At 51.6% G+C, this 19,248-nt stretch overlaps 1 protein-coding gene across 4 annotated transcripts; it reads left to right on the plus strand.

Moving 5' to 3' along the window:
• Positions 1–2,551: 2,551 nt before the first annotated feature.
• ppp1r12a (protein phosphatase 1, regulatory subunit 12A) lies at positions 2,552–19,215 on the plus strand. Of its 4 annotated transcripts, none has more exons than XR_005096434.1 (27): positions 2,552–2,918; positions 8,915–9,045; positions 9,603–9,721; positions 9,962–10,121; positions 10,204–10,348; positions 10,410–10,484; positions 10,565–10,656; positions 10,731–10,897; positions 10,987–11,087; positions 12,003–12,233; positions 12,293–12,384; positions 12,471–12,584; positions 12,826–12,978; positions 13,199–13,390; positions 13,459–13,581; positions 13,663–13,753; positions 13,824–13,985; positions 14,073–14,235; positions 14,711–14,832; positions 14,912–14,977; positions 15,086–15,102; positions 15,168–15,294; positions 15,359–15,463; positions 15,540–15,587; positions 16,172–16,222; positions 16,691–16,905; positions 17,793–17,918. XR_005096434.1 is itself a non-coding variant. In XM_037243267.1 (27 exons), exons 1-27 carry the CDS (start codon positions 2,682–2,684, stop codon positions 17,877–17,879), a joined length of 3,183 nt encoding a protein of 1,060 aa, XP_037099162.1. In that variant the 5' UTR covers positions 2,553–2,681; the 3' UTR covers positions 17,880–19,215. The 4 variants fall into 4 exon arrangements, 3 of the variants coding, with proteins under 3 accessions (XP_037099162.1, XP_037099164.1, XP_037099163.1); XM_037243267.1 differs by having other exon boundaries at positions 2,553–2,918; positions 16,691–16,702; positions 17,793–19,215; XM_037243269.1 differs by lacking the exon at positions 12,826–12,978 and having other exon boundaries at positions 2,553–2,918; positions 16,691–16,702; positions 17,793–19,215.
• Positions 19,216–19,248: the final 33 nt, after the last annotated feature.

Consider the following 19,248-nt stretch of genomic DNA (forward strand, 5'->3'; position numbering starts at 1 on the left):
GACGCAATTGTGCAACTTGGACGAGCGCTACGTTTAGCGCGAAACAAAAGTAGCAAAAAAACGGCGGCCATTTTGTCTGTGTATGTGTGTGTGCGGGCGTTTGTCTCCCAAGAGGAAAGGCTGGGAAGCGCAGCAGTGGGAAAGTGGGCCAGCGCTGTCAGGCCTCCGCCGGAGAGCTCCTTAAAAGGCGTGGAGAGATGATGTCGTGGACTCTTTCCTCCTGCGCACCCCCACCTTGACGTGTTTTTTTTTTCCCCTCCTTGCAGTCTTGAGCCAAACTCATCATGCAGAGAGAGAAGAAGAACACAAATGGGGCTGCTGATGACTTCACCCCGCTGCGTACATCGAGAGCTGTTATGAAAGATGAGATGAGGCTGGCGTGGCAGAGAAGGACGCACGATGAGCAAGTAGCCCGCGCTCACTTGTGCTTACATGCAACCAATCAGATCACATCCTGCCTCCGCACGTTTCCCCACTTGACATTTTGTTGTTCCAAAGTGGCCAATTTTCACTCAATCGCTCTGACGGGTACTCAGGTGACTCGTAAGTCAATCGGTGTCAGCGTCATTGATTGCTGATTATTTCTTTTTCTGCCCATATGTGACCTAAAGAAGCCAATTGGCTCCATTGCAGCTTGACGGACACCAGGTTGTGAAGCTTCAAGCACTGCTTTGTACCTATCAAGGTGAGCGCCCACCACGTAGTATGCACGTGCGTGCGCGTGCGTGTGTTATCCGCAAGCCATCTGCTGTTATCCGGGGAATGCTGCGCGCACACTTTATGTACATATATGTAGCCTGGCTATTTTTAGCATTCCGCCGCCTCCTCCTCCCCCCTCCTCCTTGGTGAAGATCTGCATAAATGTGCCATTTTTGTCACGGATGAGCCCACAAAAGATCATTATTTCAAATATCTAAAATAGAGATTAGAAATTGTATAAATAAGATGATGAAAGCGAAAGATGGAAAAAGTCGTTTTTGACTGCTTTGATTTGTGCTTGTTTTGATTGGAGCTGAAAAGCAAAGCAAGTTGCACTGGAAGGCCGCCGAGCCCACACACACATGCACACGCTTTCTTCTCCTCCGCTGCCTCCCTCCCTCCCTCTCACTCCCTCCCACATCTTCAGTCCCATTTCCGACACAGGTATGAGGGCTCGGCAGCAAACAACTTTTTTTTTTAATCTTTTTAAGAGTGGGAACTGGACCCTTTATTTAGAACGTAGCAGAGCTGGTTGTCATGGAAACTCCATACTCACTATTGGTAGGAGCGGCTGATTTTAGAACATGCAACATGTCCGCTCGTGGAGTCGTCTTCAATTTCAGGAAGCAGTGTCGCATGAGCAACTTCACGCGTTCTTAAGGCACTTCCCCTTTGGTCTAACGGTCGGTCACTGGGCTCAACAAGCTTCTGCTTTTGCACCCCGACGACAGTTTGAGGACACAACAGGCACAAAGGACCCAATTTGACTCAATGCTTTAATGGCCACAACTGGACTGTTGTTCCATTAGCAGCGTCGCTTTCAGGAAACCGCGGTCAGAGGTGTCAGCGCACTGATATCGCTTGTGAGTCAGCTCGGAGGCCCCGCCCCTACGGCGTTGTCTGGCATTGATAGCGGCCTTTGTAAAAAACACCCAAGTCCAATCACACTCGGTCCAAATGGACCCAAGTGCTCCCGGTCCCGTTTCGGGGGCGCCCCGGCACTCATCGGAGGGAGATAGCCAGGAAGTTTCAAGTGTGGACAATTCCCGCTCCCATGCTCCCCGTGTCACCCCCTGCCTGCGGTTGGCGCCTCAGGGATGTGGAGGGCCGCTATCAGGAAGATAGACGCCCGGACCGGCTTCATGTTCTGAACGCCCTCAGAAGGAGATGGAATCACCCTGACAACAGATTGGTGATATCCTTATCTGCAGCGTTAATACTACAAATAAAGGCTGCGGGACTTTCTTTATTGTAGCTGGAGGGAAGTGTCTAATACAAATACTGTAAGTAGCATAAACATAGACAGCGTCAGAATCTACTGGAGTGCAGATTGTCTCCCTAATATCTTGAATATGTTTATGTGCTTTGTCAGGTGCTGCTGTTTTGGTTTAGCAATCCAAGTTCATATTGGCACTGTAAAACGATAGCTGCCATCCGTTGCAATGCTAATGCTGCTTTCCGCTTTTGGAGGTTTTATCGTGATATGATTTTCGTCATGCTATCAATACTTTTGGCTCACATGCATTAAATCGTCACACGCATGCATGCAAGTTCATCTCTCCAATGCATATTTATCCAAGTAAAATTGTTTATAGGACGTCAGAGTAGTGCCTGCCTACTGGCTCTTATGTAATATTTTCAAGCGCTGCCTCGTCTTATTTGGTGTCAGTCAGTTTATAAGGATTGCGCTCTCTCTTTCTCTCTCTCTCTCGCTCTCTCTCTCTCTCTCTCTCGCTCCCCAGCAGGTGACGTCACACTGCAGCTCCGACATCGCGGCGATCTCGCGAGACTACGAGGCAACAATCCATCCGCCCTCTTCTCGCGCTGACGCCGAGCTCCGATCGTCCCTCCCCCCGGTCCGCCCTCCACCTCCTTCCCCGCACGCAGCCCTCCCTTCCCACGCCCCAGTGCGCTGTGGGATAGTGCCACTATAAAGTATATCCTCTCTCGGAGGAAGATAAGAAGCCCGAGACTGGAGGGGGATGAAGATGGCGGACGCCAAGCAGAAGAGGAATGAGCAGCTGAAGCGGTGGCTGGGCTCCGAGACGGACCTGGAGCCGCCGATTCTGAAGAAGAAGAAGACGAAGGTGAAGTTCGACGATGGCGCCGTGTTCCTGGCCGCCTGCTCCAGCGGCGACACGGAGGAGGTGCTGCGAATGCTCGACCGCGGCGCCGACATCAACTACGCCAACGTCGACGGGCTCACCGCCCTCCACCAGGTTGGTGAACCCTCGAACCCAAGCTGGGCCCGGCTGCGATCGCCACGAATATCCCTTGAACACCTGTCAAGTGGAGGCCATTCTGGTTCTCCTCCCGTTGTTTACCTACTTGGAGCCCCGGAGCTCGGCCGCTCACACTGCCCTGCTCCGGGTGCTCATGTTTTCACTTCCGTCCAGTATAAGTTGCGTTTTTACTTGTGTAAACGTAGCAAAGTTAACGGCTTGGTGCGTTGCCGCTGTTGTGGTTTTTTAAAAGCCTTTTGGAGGCAACTGTACTTCACACCAGGTGATAGCCCGGCTCAGTGGGCGCAGTCTAAATGCTGGCAATGCAGCGGCTGTGGCGCCTCGGTGCGATCTGTCAGTTCGTCTTCTACTTTTTTTCGCGTGCTAATTGGCGATAAACCGGTGCTACTTTGTTTGGTGTTGTCACCGATTGAGACACGCTTGATTTAACAAGGAGGAAATTAGCGTTTTGTTGCTAAGTGCTAGCGGCTAAAGTCGGTTTGTTTGATAAGCCCTCCGTTAGCAACAGTGGCTAGTTGGCGATCATATATTATTCCGATCACACGCTCGTGTTCACCACAAGTTGATATATTGTCTTGTTGTTGGTTTTATTAAAACATTCCGCAGTGCTGTGTGGTTTCAACCGTGAATTATAGCTGGATTAGCAGGCAAATGCTAACGTTACGTTAGCTCAAGTATGCAGCTCCAGTTAGCCACCATCGATCGTTTAGTTTGGGTTTGTCTTTGGATTAGTTGTCTTTGGAACCGTCCAGTCCTCGGGTAACTTTTTTGACCCACAAAAGTTGACATGTAATGACTTTCAAAGTGCGAAAGTGTGCTTTTAAATCCACTGACATGTCGACATTCCCGAGCTAGCTTCTCCCCTGCTAGCGATGCTAGCTGCCCTTGCAGTCAAATGATGAGATGGCAGCTCTTTGGCCTGACGATTGGCACCATTAACTTGACTTCTTCAACCAGACATGATCAAATATCGCATTTGTGTATCATGTGAGTGCAGAACTGCGCTTGTTAATAGACGCCGTGTCACAATTGAGATCCTCAGAAGTGACTCAGTGATGTGCACTCGTGAAGTTTCATGAACTTGTGCAATTTGTGCTGGCTCGGCATTCATCAGCCCATTCTTGTGTTTCTGGTGGCCCCTACTCTACTTCGGGGTATTTTTAGCAATAGTCTTGATGACAGCAGCTTTGGTGTTGACATTTGTCCAAGTGCTAAAATTGTCTGGAGACCAATGCGAGAATTCTGCTATCAAACCTAGAATTCATGCATAGATAGGCGGTGATGTCACTTTCTTACTCACTTGACGACTAAGCTCTGTGTCATCACGTGCTCACCTCGCTCGATTTGTCAACACCTGTTAACATTTTTAGAAGAATCGCATGTATCTGCATCGCTCTGATTCAAGTGTACACGTAAGTGTCTGTCTTTGCGCAAAGATCGCAGTTGCCTTTTTTTGGGATGGCGACTCGCAAGAGAGACGTAACCATCTCTGGAGTGGAGAAGCTCCCTGTGTGTGTGTGTTGTAGGGCATGCAATGTTTTTGCAGGGTGGGCTTTTTAAGGAGCGAAGGTGGCACTACAAGCCCGCTAAATTCCAGAAGTCAACACGACGCTTGTGTCCTTTGTTACATTTGCGAAGGGAGGCACGGCGCATCGCTCTGGGCTGGGGGGGAAGAGAGGCTGTCGTGGCGTATCGCTCCCGAAAGCCGTGACCGGGGCAGGGTTATAAATACCGCGGGCGCAAGTTCCCCCGACTGGGTTTCAAGCGATGATGCTAACTTTGGCTATGACTCAGTCGGTGGCCACGCTTTCTAGTGGAGGGCCTGGCGTAATCTGGCATTGGGAAGGAGTCACCAGCCAGCCGCCGGAATTCAGCCATTGGCCGCTTTGCTCTATCAGAAGCACTGGACCTTCGTTACCACCTAAATTTGATACTTCTTCCAGCGACTGGAGTCTCGTCTTTTCATTTGCTAGCGTTTCGCTCGGCTAATCTAATCTGCCGAGAAGCTTCAGAAAAACTAGTGTGGACTGATGTCATTAAAACTAAATCAGCAATGGGGGCTCTACCTCGAAGCAATTTTTGCAGTGATGATGTCAGCATTTTTCCACTGTCTGATTGGCTGGTCAGAGCAAAACATTTCTTGAGCGAGCTGCACACAATAATATGTTTAATAATCTGCAGTTAGGATATTTTTGTCTTTTTCCAGATGACATAATACGTGCTAAGCTTGCACGCTTTCAGATCGTTTTTGTAATGGCGACGTCATAGCGAGAGGCCTCTCCAGCCCCAGATACAAAACGCATAAGCCCGCCGATGCATTCTTGTCTCGGCGCTCGGGTTCAGGTGGGCGTCAAAAGTGAAAAGCGCGTCCTCTTTGCTAAACGGGTCGCGGGAGCGTAGCATTCCGAGTGCCGTCGCCTCGGCCTCCGCATTCCTCACATGACACTATTTGGAAACCATGGCAAAGAGCGAGCGGTGCAGACATTCCTCAGCTGTCACCTACCCCCCCTCGGCCTGTCCCCACGTTGCTGAGCTCCATCAAGCCAATTAGCGTGGAGGTAACCAAGAAAAGCTCCACGCTGACCCACACCTGAACTTTTGCTTTCCTCCCGCCGGGCCAACGCAACCGGCGCCCGATTCCAACCCAAAGTCGGTGACTTTATCTGGAGCGGTCGCCATGGCGACGACGACTCGAGCACAGCGCGTCGGTGGATTTGCATGTACAGAGTGGGAGTTGCATAACCGGGGGTGAGAAGGAAAGTGTTTGGCAGAGCTCGGCGGTGGCGAGAAAATGAGTCAGCTCGATGGGGGAATTGACCGTCGTTTAATTCAACTGGAAATGAATGAAAATAGTCCAAAATTCAGCTGCAAGCCTTTTGTTTGTAAAATGAGGGGCTCGTCGAGAGTCACTGGCGCATTTCTAATGTCGTTGCCCAAGGTGCACCTTCTCAATTATTCATGAACTGGATTTCCAGTTGATCTCTTTTGGGGGGGTCCCGCTGTCATCATTTTGATGCAATTAACCACGCTGCGTTAAACGGGAAATCGGGTCAACCTCAATCTGTGGCCTATCTTTTTTTTTTTTTTTTTTTTTTTTGTGCAAACAGATGGCAGCAGCAAGCATGTCGGGCTCGCTCCATTCCCGGACCGGTGTTAGAAATGTCGAGTTTTGGACCCGGCAACACTCGAGTGACTAAGCGAGCGCCTACATTCTCACGTCTGTAATTGGCAGGTCGACCCCGTAATCATCCGGCAGGAAGTCCTTGTGATGTCGATGATGCGATGCCGGGTCGGCGGCGGCCGTGACTCGCCCGTGACGCTCACCTTAAGGCCGTCGCGTTAATAATGAAACGCCGTAGGTTGGCAGCGGCAGGTTGGAACCGGTTCACCCGAGGTCAGAAAGAAGAATTCCTGCAAACCGCCACGCGGACTTGACCCGGGCTCAACTTTGGCGTGAGCCAATCATTTCAAGTCTTCTGCTAAAGTTGCGCGTGGACTTTTCAAATGTTTGCGGGACGACTTCAGCTCATCACGGCATCACGTCGCTCTGTCTTCAGCAGAAGCGACGGCGGGAGGCCGCTCTGCTTTTTTTTTTACGAGCCGCCTCGCAAGTGCAAACACCTGGACGGGGAGACGGCAAATTCCTCATTGTGGAAGCGCGCGTGTCCGTTTGTTGTCCGCCGACAAACATTCCTTCTGTCACAAAATGGCCGCTTGCTGATTTATGGATTTGGTCGATGGCATACGACATCATTAAGATGGTCGCATTTTTCACAAAAGCCCATCGCAGCGTTGCAGATCAAGGGAGGTGCAGTTGATTCATCAAAGTGTGAGATTGAATTAATTTGCTCCGGTGCGCTTTTGTTTTGTCGAGCTTGAAGGCCGGCTCAGTAAATTGAATGTTAATTGACTGCAGAGTGAATAATTGATGAGCCCCCCCTCGAGCGACTCGCCTCATTTGCATGACAGTTTTTCCAAAAAGATAAAATAAATAGAGCACCAATAAGTGACGGGTGAGCGCGCGCGCGGCTTTTTGCAAGCGCTTTGACCAGCTTTCGTATTGCGACGTTTCCATCCAAGGAAGGCCACGTTATCTCACTTCCGGGATGTGGGCTCAGAGGAGGCGTCAAACAAATGACACGGCGGTGGCTCTCCGGGATTCCTCGGCAAGCGATCGGAAAGCGTCGCCGGCCGGGGCCCTGAAGAGCAACAGGAAGTGACTGTTTATTTTTCTCATTTCCTCTTTGCTGAGGCCACCTCCTTCTTGCACTCGCCTCTCTTATCACCGTCCGTATTGGCTAATGATTGTAAATGGCGATCTGCTCGGGAATATCGGCGGCCCCTTTCTCCTGCTCAAATCTCGCAGGCATTTTTTTTTCTTTATTTTTTGACCCCCGCTCTTCCTCAATCTTGCCCCTCTTTTTCCACGGGAATCCCACGTCCTTATATGGTCGTCATCGGTAGCAGCTAGAGGCAGCATGTGTGTGTGTTAGAAGTGAGCTCATCTCGCTGTGTGTAGGGACCCAGCTGGTCGCCCTTCAGCCCCCCCCTCTTACCCTGCGGCCTCCCGAACCCGACAAACAAGCGCGGGAGCTCTCTAGTGGCACGTCCGTCCGCCTTCTTCCACCTAACTTAAATTTCCTCATCTTTCTTTGATTTTTTCTGACATTTTCTTTTTTTTTTTGCATTAAGCGCCCTCGGACCCCCTCGTCCACAGAGGAATTCCTTTTGTGGAAGCGGCCGGCGGAGGGGCTGGCGGGCGTGGCCAGAGCGCCGCCGATGCCTGAGAGCCCCGAGGCTAGGAGTAATACTTATCTGGGAATTTCTCCACTGGTATGCTAGTCCAGGCAGGGCCGAGAGGAGAGGAGAGCGCTTTTGCGGTCGGCACTATTTGAGGCCAAAAGGCAAAATAAATCCGCGGCGGGAAATGCAATAGCTTCCTCAAGGTTGTCGGCGCCTCAATTTGTTCTTGTTTTGCATTTGAAAGAAATGATGGCAAAACCTTGACAACAACAAAAGTCTGCGTTTTCAAAATGAATATGCAGCCAAATAAAGAGATTCCGTCTGTCCTAGCATAAAATTGAACAGAAGATGAGTTCAAATGTAATGAAAGCATTGAAATGCCGCCGGGATTATTTATCAACACGGCAAGCCACGACGTCAGCCGGACGGTGTTCGAGTCATTTCCGGTCTTGTCCCCTCGCCTAATAAGTTCTGCATGAGAACCCGAATCCTCGTAGTACATAATTGCCCCTGCCTTTGTTTATCATTTTTCACGCTTAGTTTGAAATGAGGAAGAAGGAAAAATGGGAGCCAGCTCACTGGCTGACTTTTGACACCTGTACTCATTGCTTTTGAAAGAAATCCTTTTGTTGTTGTTGTCGTCGTCGTCGTCCACCTGTGGCAGAAGATGTTCCCTTCACGCACACGCACGAGCGCAAGCACGGCGAGATAAGCCGAGCGCAGATACTCGGCGCTCTTGGCCATCTACGGCCGTGCAAAGCAACCAAATTTGGACAAGGATTGCAGCCACATAGACGTGTGCCCCGAACGTGAGGCCACATGCGCATGTGTGTGTGTGTGTGTGTGTGTCTATCTGATGTCAATGACTTTGTTGTCATAGCAACCACGGCTGCAAGAGAGAGACAGTCCAGGCGCTGTGTTGAAGGATGGTGGGTGAGTGGGGATTTTTATGAGTGCGCTGTGGTAATTGCAAGGCCAGTCTAGCAAGGAAGCTCACGTGTTTATTCTCAAAGTATTCTCAAATATCAGCCAGCACGTGCATTTGCCTCACCCTTCTCAAGCTCACCAGGGTTTTCTCTGGCATTAATTCCTTAAACATTATTTATCAGAGCCACAACTATAAATGTATTCATGTGAGCAATTCCAAGGTCATCCACTAGATGGCAGAACGTCCAGTTAACAATTGTATGGATCTCTTTTTTTTTTTTTTCTTTTTTGCGCGCAACCAGGCTTGCATCGATGACAACCCGGACATGGTGACGTTCCTGGTGACACAAGGGGCCAGCATCAACCAACCCGACAACGAGGGCTGGATCCCCCTCCACGCCGCCGCCTCCTGCGGGTACCTGGGCATCGCAGAGTGAGTGGCGCGCCTTGCAATCTCATCAACGAGGGCATCGGGGCCGCTCGCGGGAGTGCTCGCTTCCCGTTTTATGACCTGATTTGCCGTCAGGCTCCACATTTAGCCGCGGCACTTTGCGGAAGCCTCGGGAGAGAAATTCTGTGCTAGCGAAAGCGGAGGGTCAAGTCGCTGCTCAGGCTGGTGACTAATGGAGACAATGTGTCACTCAGGGGAAAAAGAAGAAGGCTCCTTTTAGTCGGGGCAAGCCGGCAAACAACAACAACAACGTTGCGCCACAAAGTGGCCAATGTCGAGATGCCGAGCGAGAGGTCAAAGGGCAAAGTGCGGCCCGGGGTCGTTGCGCTCGTTAATCAGCCGTTTCCATTCCGCCCATCTTTATTGCATCCATTTTATAGCTGATGAAGATGAATGTTGTTCTTACCAAATTGAACGCAAGTCAAACAACTGTGGCCTTCCTTCTCAAAAAAGAAACTTCAAATGTGTGTCAAAGAGACGCATTGGCTCTTTTCCGGCTCGCAAGGCTTGAAAGCGTGTGCTCGTGTCTTGATGGGCAGGTACCTCATCAGCCAGGGGGCCAGCGTGGGCGTGGTCAACAGCGAGGGCGAGACGCCGCTGGACATCGCAGAGGAGGAAGCCATGAAAGAGCTCCTGCAGAACGAAATCAACCGGCAAGGTATGCCGGCCCGCTTTTTTTGTCGGAACACTCAGCTGACAAGCGGCCGGCGTTTTGCGCTGATTTAGTTTCGCGAGCGGACCAGGTGTCTGGAGACACAAGGCAGGCCTGTTTGTCGCACGGCGCCGACACATTGACCCGATTAACTGGCCGCTAACTCAACGCGCGCCGACAGAAGTTTGGCGCCGGCCGCAAAGCGCGACAGTCGAGCTCACGGGGGACCTTTGGCCGTGTGCGCAGGCGTGGACATCGAGGCGGCCCGCAAGGAGGAGGAGCGCGTCATGCTGCGCGACGCCCGCCAGTGGGTCAACAGCGGCCAGATCCAGGACATCCGCCATGCCAAGTCTGGAGGAACGGCGCTGCACGTGGCCGCCGCCAAGGGCTACGTGGAGGTTTTAAAGTAAGCCCCGGCCGGCCGGCCGGCCGAAACCCTGCAAGGAAATCCCAATCATGGTTCCTGTGCCTGTTTTTGTATCGGGCAGGCTTTTAATCCAAGCAGGGTATGATGTCAATATTAAAGACTACGACGACTGGACTCCTCTCCACGCGGCGGCACACTGGGGCAAAGAGGAGGCCTGCCGGATACTCGTGGAGAACCTTTGCGACATGGACGTCATCAATAAAATGGTTGGTGTCACCCAAAAAATGCTTGCCTTTTCTTCTTTTGACACCGGTGACTGTGCATCAGGGACAGACGCCGTTTGATGTCTCGGACGAAGACGTTCTAGGCTACCTTGAAGAGTTGCAAAAGAAACAAAATCTGGTACGAGTCGAGCGCCGGCCGGCCGGCCGGCCGGCAATCATCTGGGAACGGTTGGCTCTCATTTTCACTCTTCATTCCAGCTGATGAGCGAGAAGAAAGACATCAAAAAGTCTCCTCTGATTGAAACCACCACCACGGGGGACAACAACCAATCGCTGAAATCGCTCAAGAGGTAACCAAAAGCCGGGCGGCGGCGCGTCTCGGTCACGCCGCGCCTCTGACGGAGCTCAAACGTTTGCGCCGCAGCAAAGAAAGGCTTCTACTGGAGTCGGAGAAGAGCGCCCCGCGGATCGAGGCGCTGGAGCCCGAGAAGGCGGACGAGGAGGACGAGGAAGAGGAGGGCAAGAAAGACGAGTCCAGCTGCTCCAGCGAAGAGGAGGAGGAGGAAGATTCCGAGTCGGAGAACGAAGCGGGTGAGTTGAACCAGGGCTGCCTCCGCTTCATTTCTGGCAACTCCTGAAGTTATTAAAAAACTAACTCGGACTTCCTCTTGTTGGTCTAGACAAGAGCAAACCTTCGGCATCGGTGGGCAACAGCACGACGCCCGTCCCGACCGCCATCGGTGTGTCCTCCCCGAGCAGCCCGCCCTCGCCCACCAAGAAGGTAGTGTGCTAAATATATTAGCACGTTGAGCAAGTGCAGGCAGGGCAGGGCCTCTTTTGCAGCTGCTGCCCTCTGCTGGTGAAAAGGACACGCATGCCTCCTCCTTGTTCAGTGCGTTTGAAACTCCAAGGGTTGCTCTTCGTCTCTTTCAGATGATCCCCCTCTTTTTCATGCAAATGTGTGTTATTGTTTTTTTTTTCTTCTTCAATCCTCCTTTGAAGCCTGGTAACCCACACGTTTGTCTTTTCTTGCAGCAAATGTTTGCAACTTGGCAAGTCATGTTTGTGTGGCGTTAGTGGACCTCAAAGGAAAAGGCTGTCCTTGCTGCAGATTGTTTTTTTTTTTTTTTTTGCGGCTGCTTCAGTCCTGGCCTCTCAACCCCCTCCCTTCTCTCTCTGTCTGTCTGTCTGTCTGCTGGCTCGGTGTCTTGGGTTGGCTTTTAGTTTGATTGCGTTGCGCCCCCCGTGGCCGTGCCCGCGGCGGAGCCGGGCTGTCCCGCATTGTGGCGTCAAGGCTTGCGCAAAACTGGCATTTCTCTCGTGCCCCAAAAAGCCACGGTGAGGCCAGTTTGGTGGTGTTTTCTCCTCTCTCACGCACCTGCTGCACTAAACCACCTCAGAACGGGAACCTCAGAACTGACAAGCACTCACCTGACCCACTTTTTTTTTTTTTAAATCAGCGTGATGTCGCATTTTGTTGGCGTGGCTTGTGCGTTGCTGTACGAGCTCGATTGCGACTTGAAGGTGAAGACTAACGTGCACAAATGTGACTTGCTCCCAACTTGGCCACGATGGAAGAAGTACAGTTAGAGTCAATGTTATCCTCGTAACAGGCATGAAAACCCCATCCTTAACCCGGATGACCTCTTGTCCTCAAATTGCGCCTAACCTTCTTCTTCTTCTTCCTTCTTCGCAGGCCGCCACCCAGCTCAGCGCCAAGATCTCGTCCAAAGTGGAAGAGGAGCGTAAGGACGAGTCGCCGGCGTCGTGGCGCCTGGGCCTGCGCAAGACTGGCAGCTACGGGGCGCTGGCGGAGATCACGGCCGCCAAAGAGGCGCAGCGGGAGAAGGACGCCACCACGGGAGTGATGCGCTCCGCCTCCAGCCCGCGCCTCTCCTCCTCGCTGGACAACCGAGACAAAGACAAGGTCAGACTGAAAGATTAAGCCTTTCCTCAACGTGGCGCCAACTCTGCAACTTTACGCAGGAGAAGGACAAGGGAACGCGGCTGGCCTACGTGGCGCCGACCATTCCCAGGAGGCTGGCCAGTACGTCGGACATCGACGAGAAGGAAAACAGGTGGGCTGAAGCGGCCGAGGGAGGGTCCGCCAAACTATCGGCACGAGAGCCGTATCAAGCGGGCCTGCTTGCGTGGCTCTCCGCAGGGACTCGACCGCACTGAACCGCAGCGGCTCGTACACCCGGCGGCGCTGGGACGACGACACCAAGAACAGCGAAGGAAGCGGCACCACCAACAGAACCTCCAGCTACCAGCGAAGGTAAGCAAAGGCAGGAGCAGCCGGCTCCACGCACGGCGGTCGTGTTGCCGCTTGCACGAGTCAGCCGCAACCACACGTGTCGCGCACGGCGAGGCTTTTCGTGGCGCATTTCTGTCAAGCATTTTGAATGCGACAAGAGCGGCTCGCAAATATGTCTGTCTTTATATCTGTATATGGATGGATGTGTGCGTGCGTGCGTGCGGCGCCACTGCTAACATGCTTCTTCCGATCACCTGGCCAGCACGTCCCACACGCTAGCGCTAGGGCGGAGCGGCAGCACGCGGGACGTGCCGGCCAAGTCTTCGTCCACCTCCAGCTTGGACCCTAACACCTGTAACACTAAACCCTGGCAGCCGCCCGCCTCCCACTACCAGTCGTACAGCATTTACCGCAGGTACACTCAGGAGCCCCACGCCGCACGCGACCGCTTCCTCTTTTTGTGTCTGCCATTAACAGCAGCTCTTTGCTTGTGGTTGTTGTTTTGCACACCTCCCTCAATCCAAATGCAGATAGCATCTAGAAGTACAATCAAATAGATAGGATAAACAATCAAGCCCCGAACAGGAAGCAAGTTGCGTCCCGTCGCTCACTTTGCGCATCCTTCCGCTCCGCAGCGGCTCTTTCGGCAGACGACACGACGACTTGAGCTCCTCGACGACCACCCCCACCTCGGCCGCCTCCTCCTCTTCCTCCACAACTACCACCACCTCATCATCGGTTACCTCACCCTTGGGCCACCGCGGCGGCCTGCTCTCCGGCCTGGGCTCCGCCTCCACCCGCACTGGCTCCACCAGTCTCACCAGCAGGTGGGCCGGAATTTGTCTCCGTAGGCGGCAGCGCCATAGAAAATGTCTAACGGGCGCCCTCCCAACAGGTACTGGTCAGAGGAGAGTGCCGAGCGGGAAAAGGACAAGGAGCGCGAGTCGGCCGCGGTCATCCCCACCGTAAACACCGGCTCCACCATCCCCGCCATCGGCACGGGCCCCGAACGGCGCAGGTAAACACCAGGAATACTAAAATGACTCGTCCTTATTTGCCTCTCATTTACTTCACCCAAAAACCTTTTTTTTTTTTTTAGGTCGTACCTGACACCCGTACGAGACGAGGAGTCGGAATCGCAGAGGAAAGCTCGCTCCCGACAGGCCCGCCAGTCGAGGAGGTCCACCCAGGTGAGTTGATAGAAGCCCCCCCAGGATAAAAAACCCAACCAAACAGAAACTAAGTTGTTTTTTTTGCCAGGGCGTCACTCTGACCGACCTGCAAGAGGCCGAGAAGACCATCGGCAGGAGTCGCACCCCAAAGAGCCGCGAGGAGGAGAAGCAGGACAAGGAGAAGCAAGAGGAGAAGGAGTACGAATCCAAGGAGGATGACTACCGGCCAAAGTACCGCAGCTTTGAAGACGTACGTTCTCGGCGCACGGCCCGTTTATCCGCGTCTGACTTTGCAACGTAACCGGGCATTTTTTTTTTTTGGTGTGTTTTCAAACAGCGCTACCGCAGCACCTCGTCCTCCATCTCCACGCTCGGCACCGCCTCGGCCTCGTCGTACTCGGGAGCCGCGCCGACCTCCGGCTCCGGCTGCCTCAACAGGCCCAACAGCCTGACGGGCATCTCCTCCTCCTACGGCCGCTCCTCCAGGGACACCGAGAAAGGTCGGCGCTCCCCTCGCAGCGCAAATGTCGGCCCGCCTCGCGCTAATCCTCTTAGTTTGACTCCGCAAGTGCCACGCCAGCCAGCCACGGCGCGTTTTTGTCAGAGCTGACTGGAAATTGGGTAAAGCCTCCCGGGAGAATAATAGAAGGTCGCCGCAGCGCGTTGATCTGAAAGAAAACACTCGCCGCTTTGTCTTCCTGTGACAAAGCCCGCTTCTTCCCTCATGAGGACTTTTTTCCAACCTTTAGCAATCATGTCAAAGCTCAGAATACGGTCACAGTGTTTCCCCACCAAAGCACATCTCATCATTTTTGTTCTTTCGCTCCTTTTGTGAAACCTTTCTGTCGCCGAAAACCATCCCGGAGGGATTCATTGTGGATTTTTATTACAGTACAAAAACAGGCTGAGTGTGCTGGTTTCAAGCAGTATGTGAAGTTAGTAAGGATTGAAAGGAAGGTACGCTTTTGTCTTTAGAAGCGGACAAAAAGGAAGAGGAGAAGGAAGGCGACGACAAGTCCCAGCCTCGCTCCATCCGGGATCGCAGGCGGCCGCGCGAGAAGCGGCGATCCACCGGCGTCTCCTTCTGGACCCAAGATGTAAGACACAAGCCCCTCCCGCCTTTAACGCGGGTCATAAAGCGCGCTCTTATGTGCGCCGCCGTCATCATCTTTGCAGGGCCATGACAACGAGCCCGAGCAGCAATCCGACTCGGAGGACGGCAGCATCAAGGGAGAAGCCCAGGTGACTGCCATTTTCATTTTCCTCTCAGATTCACCCTCAGTCTAAAAAAACTTGGCTTCCACGGGGCATTAAAATATTCAACGTTGGCTTTCTTGTGTTTCCTCGCAGGTGGACAGGTTGTCCAGGTGAGTTTAGTGTGTGTGTGTGCGAGCGAGCCCGGGCCGCCTTCTGACGTGCGCCGGCGTTGCAGAAACGGCAGCGGCACCACGGCGTCCTCCTTGGACCGCAACGACTTGCTGCTCAGCCGCAGCTACGGCGAGAGTCGCAGGACGTACTCCAGCCGGCTGGACAGAGACGACGCCACCGACTACAAGAAGGTAGAGCCAAGGAACGCTTTGGGGGTGGCCCCGGTTTGAACGCCACCACGCGCTTTCCCCGCAGCTCTACGAGCAGATCTTGGCCGAGAACGAGAAGCTGAAGGCGCAATTACGCGACACGGACCTGGAGCTGGCTGACTTGAAGCTGCAATTGGAAAAAGCCACACAGGTGCTTCCTCGTCCTCGTCCTCATCACCAAACGTTGTCATTTGTGAGCTCACGCCTCCTCCGCTCTGTGTTTGCAGAGGCAGGAACGCTACGCCGACAGGTCGCAGCTTGAGATGGAGAAAAGGGTCAGTAGCGCCAAAAAGTCGCTCCTCAAACACTTCATGGCCACCTCACTTGCAAAAACAAAAATGGCAAGAGGATTATAAAAGAGTAGCGCTTAGCTATATATCCATTTAGATAGGTACACAATTTGTTGTATATGGTAAAAGAATCCCCTTCGCAGTGGTTGACACGTGATTTATCTTTTGAATACATCTCAAGGTAACGAGCAGGCCTCAGTATCAACTGGCCGCTGGTATGAAGCCGAGCTGACTTGACCTTTTTGCTGCTGTCGCTCGTAGCCGCGCGCCACCTCCATCTATCCTCCTTTTTCTTGTCAAAGCACCACTCGTCCAGACGTCTTCTATACATGTCTATGTAGCGATATATTGTGTGCGTGCGGGCGCATGTGTTTTTCAAGCAGCTGAGACTGGGGGAAAAAAAAAAAAAATCACTTGGACCACGTGTTGATCACAGAGTGTGTTGATGGCTTGTAGACTCCTCACGTGTGTGTGTGTGCGTGCGCATCATTTGGCACCGCTGGATTTGCCGACGTCAGCGCACCCCCCCAAATATTTAACTGTCATCTTTGCCCCCCCCCCCCCCACAGGAAAGACGAGCGCTCGAAAGGAAAATTTCTGAGATGGAGGAGGAACTCAAGGTAGACACGCACTCAAGCACACACCAATTTCTTCTTGAATGATTTCATATTTTTTTGTGTAAAGAATGAAGTATTCATATATTTTTGAAGGTATTTTTTTAGCATTTAAATTTCCAGGTCCAACAAGTGGTACGACTCGTTTTGGTACCCTTCAAAGTTCTGTCAATCGCCACAAGGGGGCGGTGTAGAGCCTGGGTTGAGTCTTTAGATAGCCTTGTAGAATGACTTGTTTTTTAATTGCTGTTATGGTGTGTTGTTGAAGTGAGTCCACACGGGTCCAAAAATCTGTCCTCTATTTTCTAACAACCTTTCTTTTTCTGTTTACCTGTCTCCTGTCGCTTCCTTCTTCTATTAATGTGCTCCTCCCTCCCTCCCTCCTGTCTGCTTCTTGTCCTCCTCTTCTTCTCGTTGTCCGCCTCATTTCTTGTTGTTGTTGGGCTGCCGTGTGGAACTCCCCTCCCCCCGCAGAACCTCCCCCAGGTAAAGCAGGTTCAGACTCTGCGTCAGGTTAAGGAGCGGCTGCAGGCCGAGAACCGGGCGCTGGCCCGCGTGGTGGCGAAGCTCTCGCAGGCCGCCTGCAGCCAGCTGCCCGCTGTCGACCTCTAAAAGCCGGCCACGTCTCCCCCTTTTCCCCTTGCCCACCCCCCCCACACCATCCATTCGTGCCCCGTCCCCGCCCACAGGTGCCCGACTGGTTTTCACCTCCCTGCGGTTGTTGGTGGTTTGCCTGAGGAGGGGCTCTCTTGGTGCCAACTAGGGCTGGGCGACTCATTTGACCTCATTGGCCAGGAGCAAGTTGTATACAGTCAACAACAACAAAAAATGTTGATGCTCCGAAGCGTCTCGGGATGTTTTTCTTTTGTTTTTTTCTTCAATCGGAGCAACGTGACTGCCGTCGTGTGTTCAAATGAGGTGGTGAGATGCTAACCTGACGCTTACTGACACCCGTGTCACTTACCGGACTTGGCTCCACCCCCTCCAAACCTGACTACTCAGTCACAGATATCGTACCGTTGTAGAACACGAACAATGTATCAACCAGCGGCCAAGCGGTCCAGTTTTTTTTATTTTGTCCATTTCGCCCATCCCTAGTTAAACACTTTCCTTTGTCGGCACAATTCCGGCCTGATTGGCGCTTGCAACCCAACGTGCACGCAAACGAAAGTGGGCCTCTGTAGTTTGTAGTCTGAGTGTCTTTGGCTCGCATGAAGTGGCAAGACCTTCCGCCATTTGAGTCCCTCTTGGTGAATTGGGGCCATTTTGTTTGGCCCCCTTTTTGTTGAGATTCAATCATGTAACGTGCTCAAAGTACTTTTGTCCACACGTCACGTGATACGGTGCAGAGTGATGGCGTGGACACTTTGAGCGCCCTCCCCTTTTTTTTCTTCCAGAGTTTCCGAATTGCCGTGATCTATCTTAAGTTGGGTCTGAGTTGCCGGATCTGGTTGTGTGCATGCATGGCTTTTCGATTGATCCATTTTTTTTTTTTTTTGTCATTTGCAGTGAGCGTTGGTTTTGGCGCCCTCTTGTGGTCCTAACGTGTCTAAGCGCTTTTGTTGTTCCCTCGCAGACGCTCCCCGACTTGAAAGCGGACAACCAGAGGCTAAAGGACGAGAACGGGGCGCTCATTCGAGTCATTAGCAAGCTTTCCAAGTAGAGCAGACCCCCACCAAGACCCCCACCGCCACCAACCTCCTCCTCTCTAGCCCCCTCTGCCAGTGACTAATGGAATTGCACATTTAGATTGAATTGCAAGAGACATCAGACTTTTTTTTTTTTTTTCTCCATCCCCACCGTTTACAAGCCGACGTCTATTTAACCAGTAAGCCTTAGTTGTACATAAAAAGGAACGCTCTTGAGGAACAATTGTTATTATTATTATTATTGTTATTATTATTATTATTACAATTAACACCTGATTTTATTTGTGCCACGCCGCCTTTTACTTCCTCCTGTTGTAAGTGTGTTGTTCCCTTTTTCTTCCTCCCCCTGAGAAGGGTCAATTCCTTTTTTTTTTTTTTTTTTTCTCCTCACGCGTGCAGTCACTCACACAGACGCGCACACCGATCACCATCCCCTCCCCGTTTTCATTTGACCTCCAAGAGGGAAAGAAAAACAAAAAGAAATCTCGAGGCGGACCAGGTGGAATTTAAGCTTTCACTGAATGTGCAATATGCATTATTATCGTTTTTGTTTGACGCTTTAATGACATCACTTGGTTAGTCGGATGTGTCACTCTTCTTCCACTCCCGCCCTCGTTTTTTTGGCTTGTAGTGTTAGTTGGTTTATACTCTGTATTTGTCACCTTGTTTTAGGAGGTGCCGAGTGTAAATACACACGTGCGTATATGTAATATATGTATGCGTGTGTGTATTTACATAAGGCTGTATGTTTGAGAGCAGCACATGCTGAGTCTGTTACTATTAAAAGTATACCAATTCCACACAGGACAAGCAGGTGTCTTTTTCTTTCCATTGTATTTTTTTTTTTTCGATTATGAAAGGCAAAAAGTGTCAGGTTTCAAAGCGGGACTGCCGACAGTGTTTTGTTTTTTTCTTCAAAGAAAGTGTTGGCAAAAACTGCTTGACCCCATTTCACTTTCTTTGTTTTCACTAACTTGGATGAGTGCTTTTCTGTTTTTCGTTAACATTTAGTGTTCTAGCCAACGACTCTCAGACTCCGTTTTACAAAAAGTCTATGTGCACTGTCGACACCGCGAGTCCAAAACACACCATTGAAATATTCCACGCCAACCTTGATGTATTTCAGTGGCCTTTTTATTATTAAGCATATTTTAGTCGAAGAGGAAAAAAGTAAGTCACTGCAAATAGACTGAGAATGATGACCATCTACTCTGGTTGAGTTTTATTCTTTGTTTTTTTGTTTTGTTTTTTTCTTGTAAAATAGGTGTGTGGCTTAACACATGCAAGCTGTGCTGTGACTACCAACCACTGAAGAGTTCATTAAAATAAACTTGTACATTGTAAAGTTCACCTCTTGCTCATTTTTCTATTCACACTCGTTTA

Source organism: Syngnathus acus, chromosome 23 (assembly GCF_901709675.1).
Source record: "Syngnathus acus chromosome 23, fSynAcu1.2, whole genome shotgun sequence".
Taxonomy (NCBI): domain Eukaryota; kingdom Metazoa; phylum Chordata; class Actinopteri; order Syngnathiformes; family Syngnathidae; genus Syngnathus; species Syngnathus acus.

Bases quoted from the DNA above. Each gene is read 5' to 3' on its own strand.
- ppp1r12a (XM_037243267.1), top strand. From the start codon at position 2,682: ATGAAGATGGCGGACGCCAAGCAGAAGAGGAATGAGCAGCTGAAGCGG. The intron at 12,234-12,292 runs GTCAGACTGAAA...AACTTTACGCAG, and splicing joins ACAACCGAGACAAAGACAAG to GAGAAGGACAAGGGAACGCG. The intron at 13,391-13,458 runs GTGGGCCGGAAT...CCCTCCCAACAG, and splicing joins TCCACCAGTCTCACCAGCAG to GTACTGGTCAGAGGAGAGTG.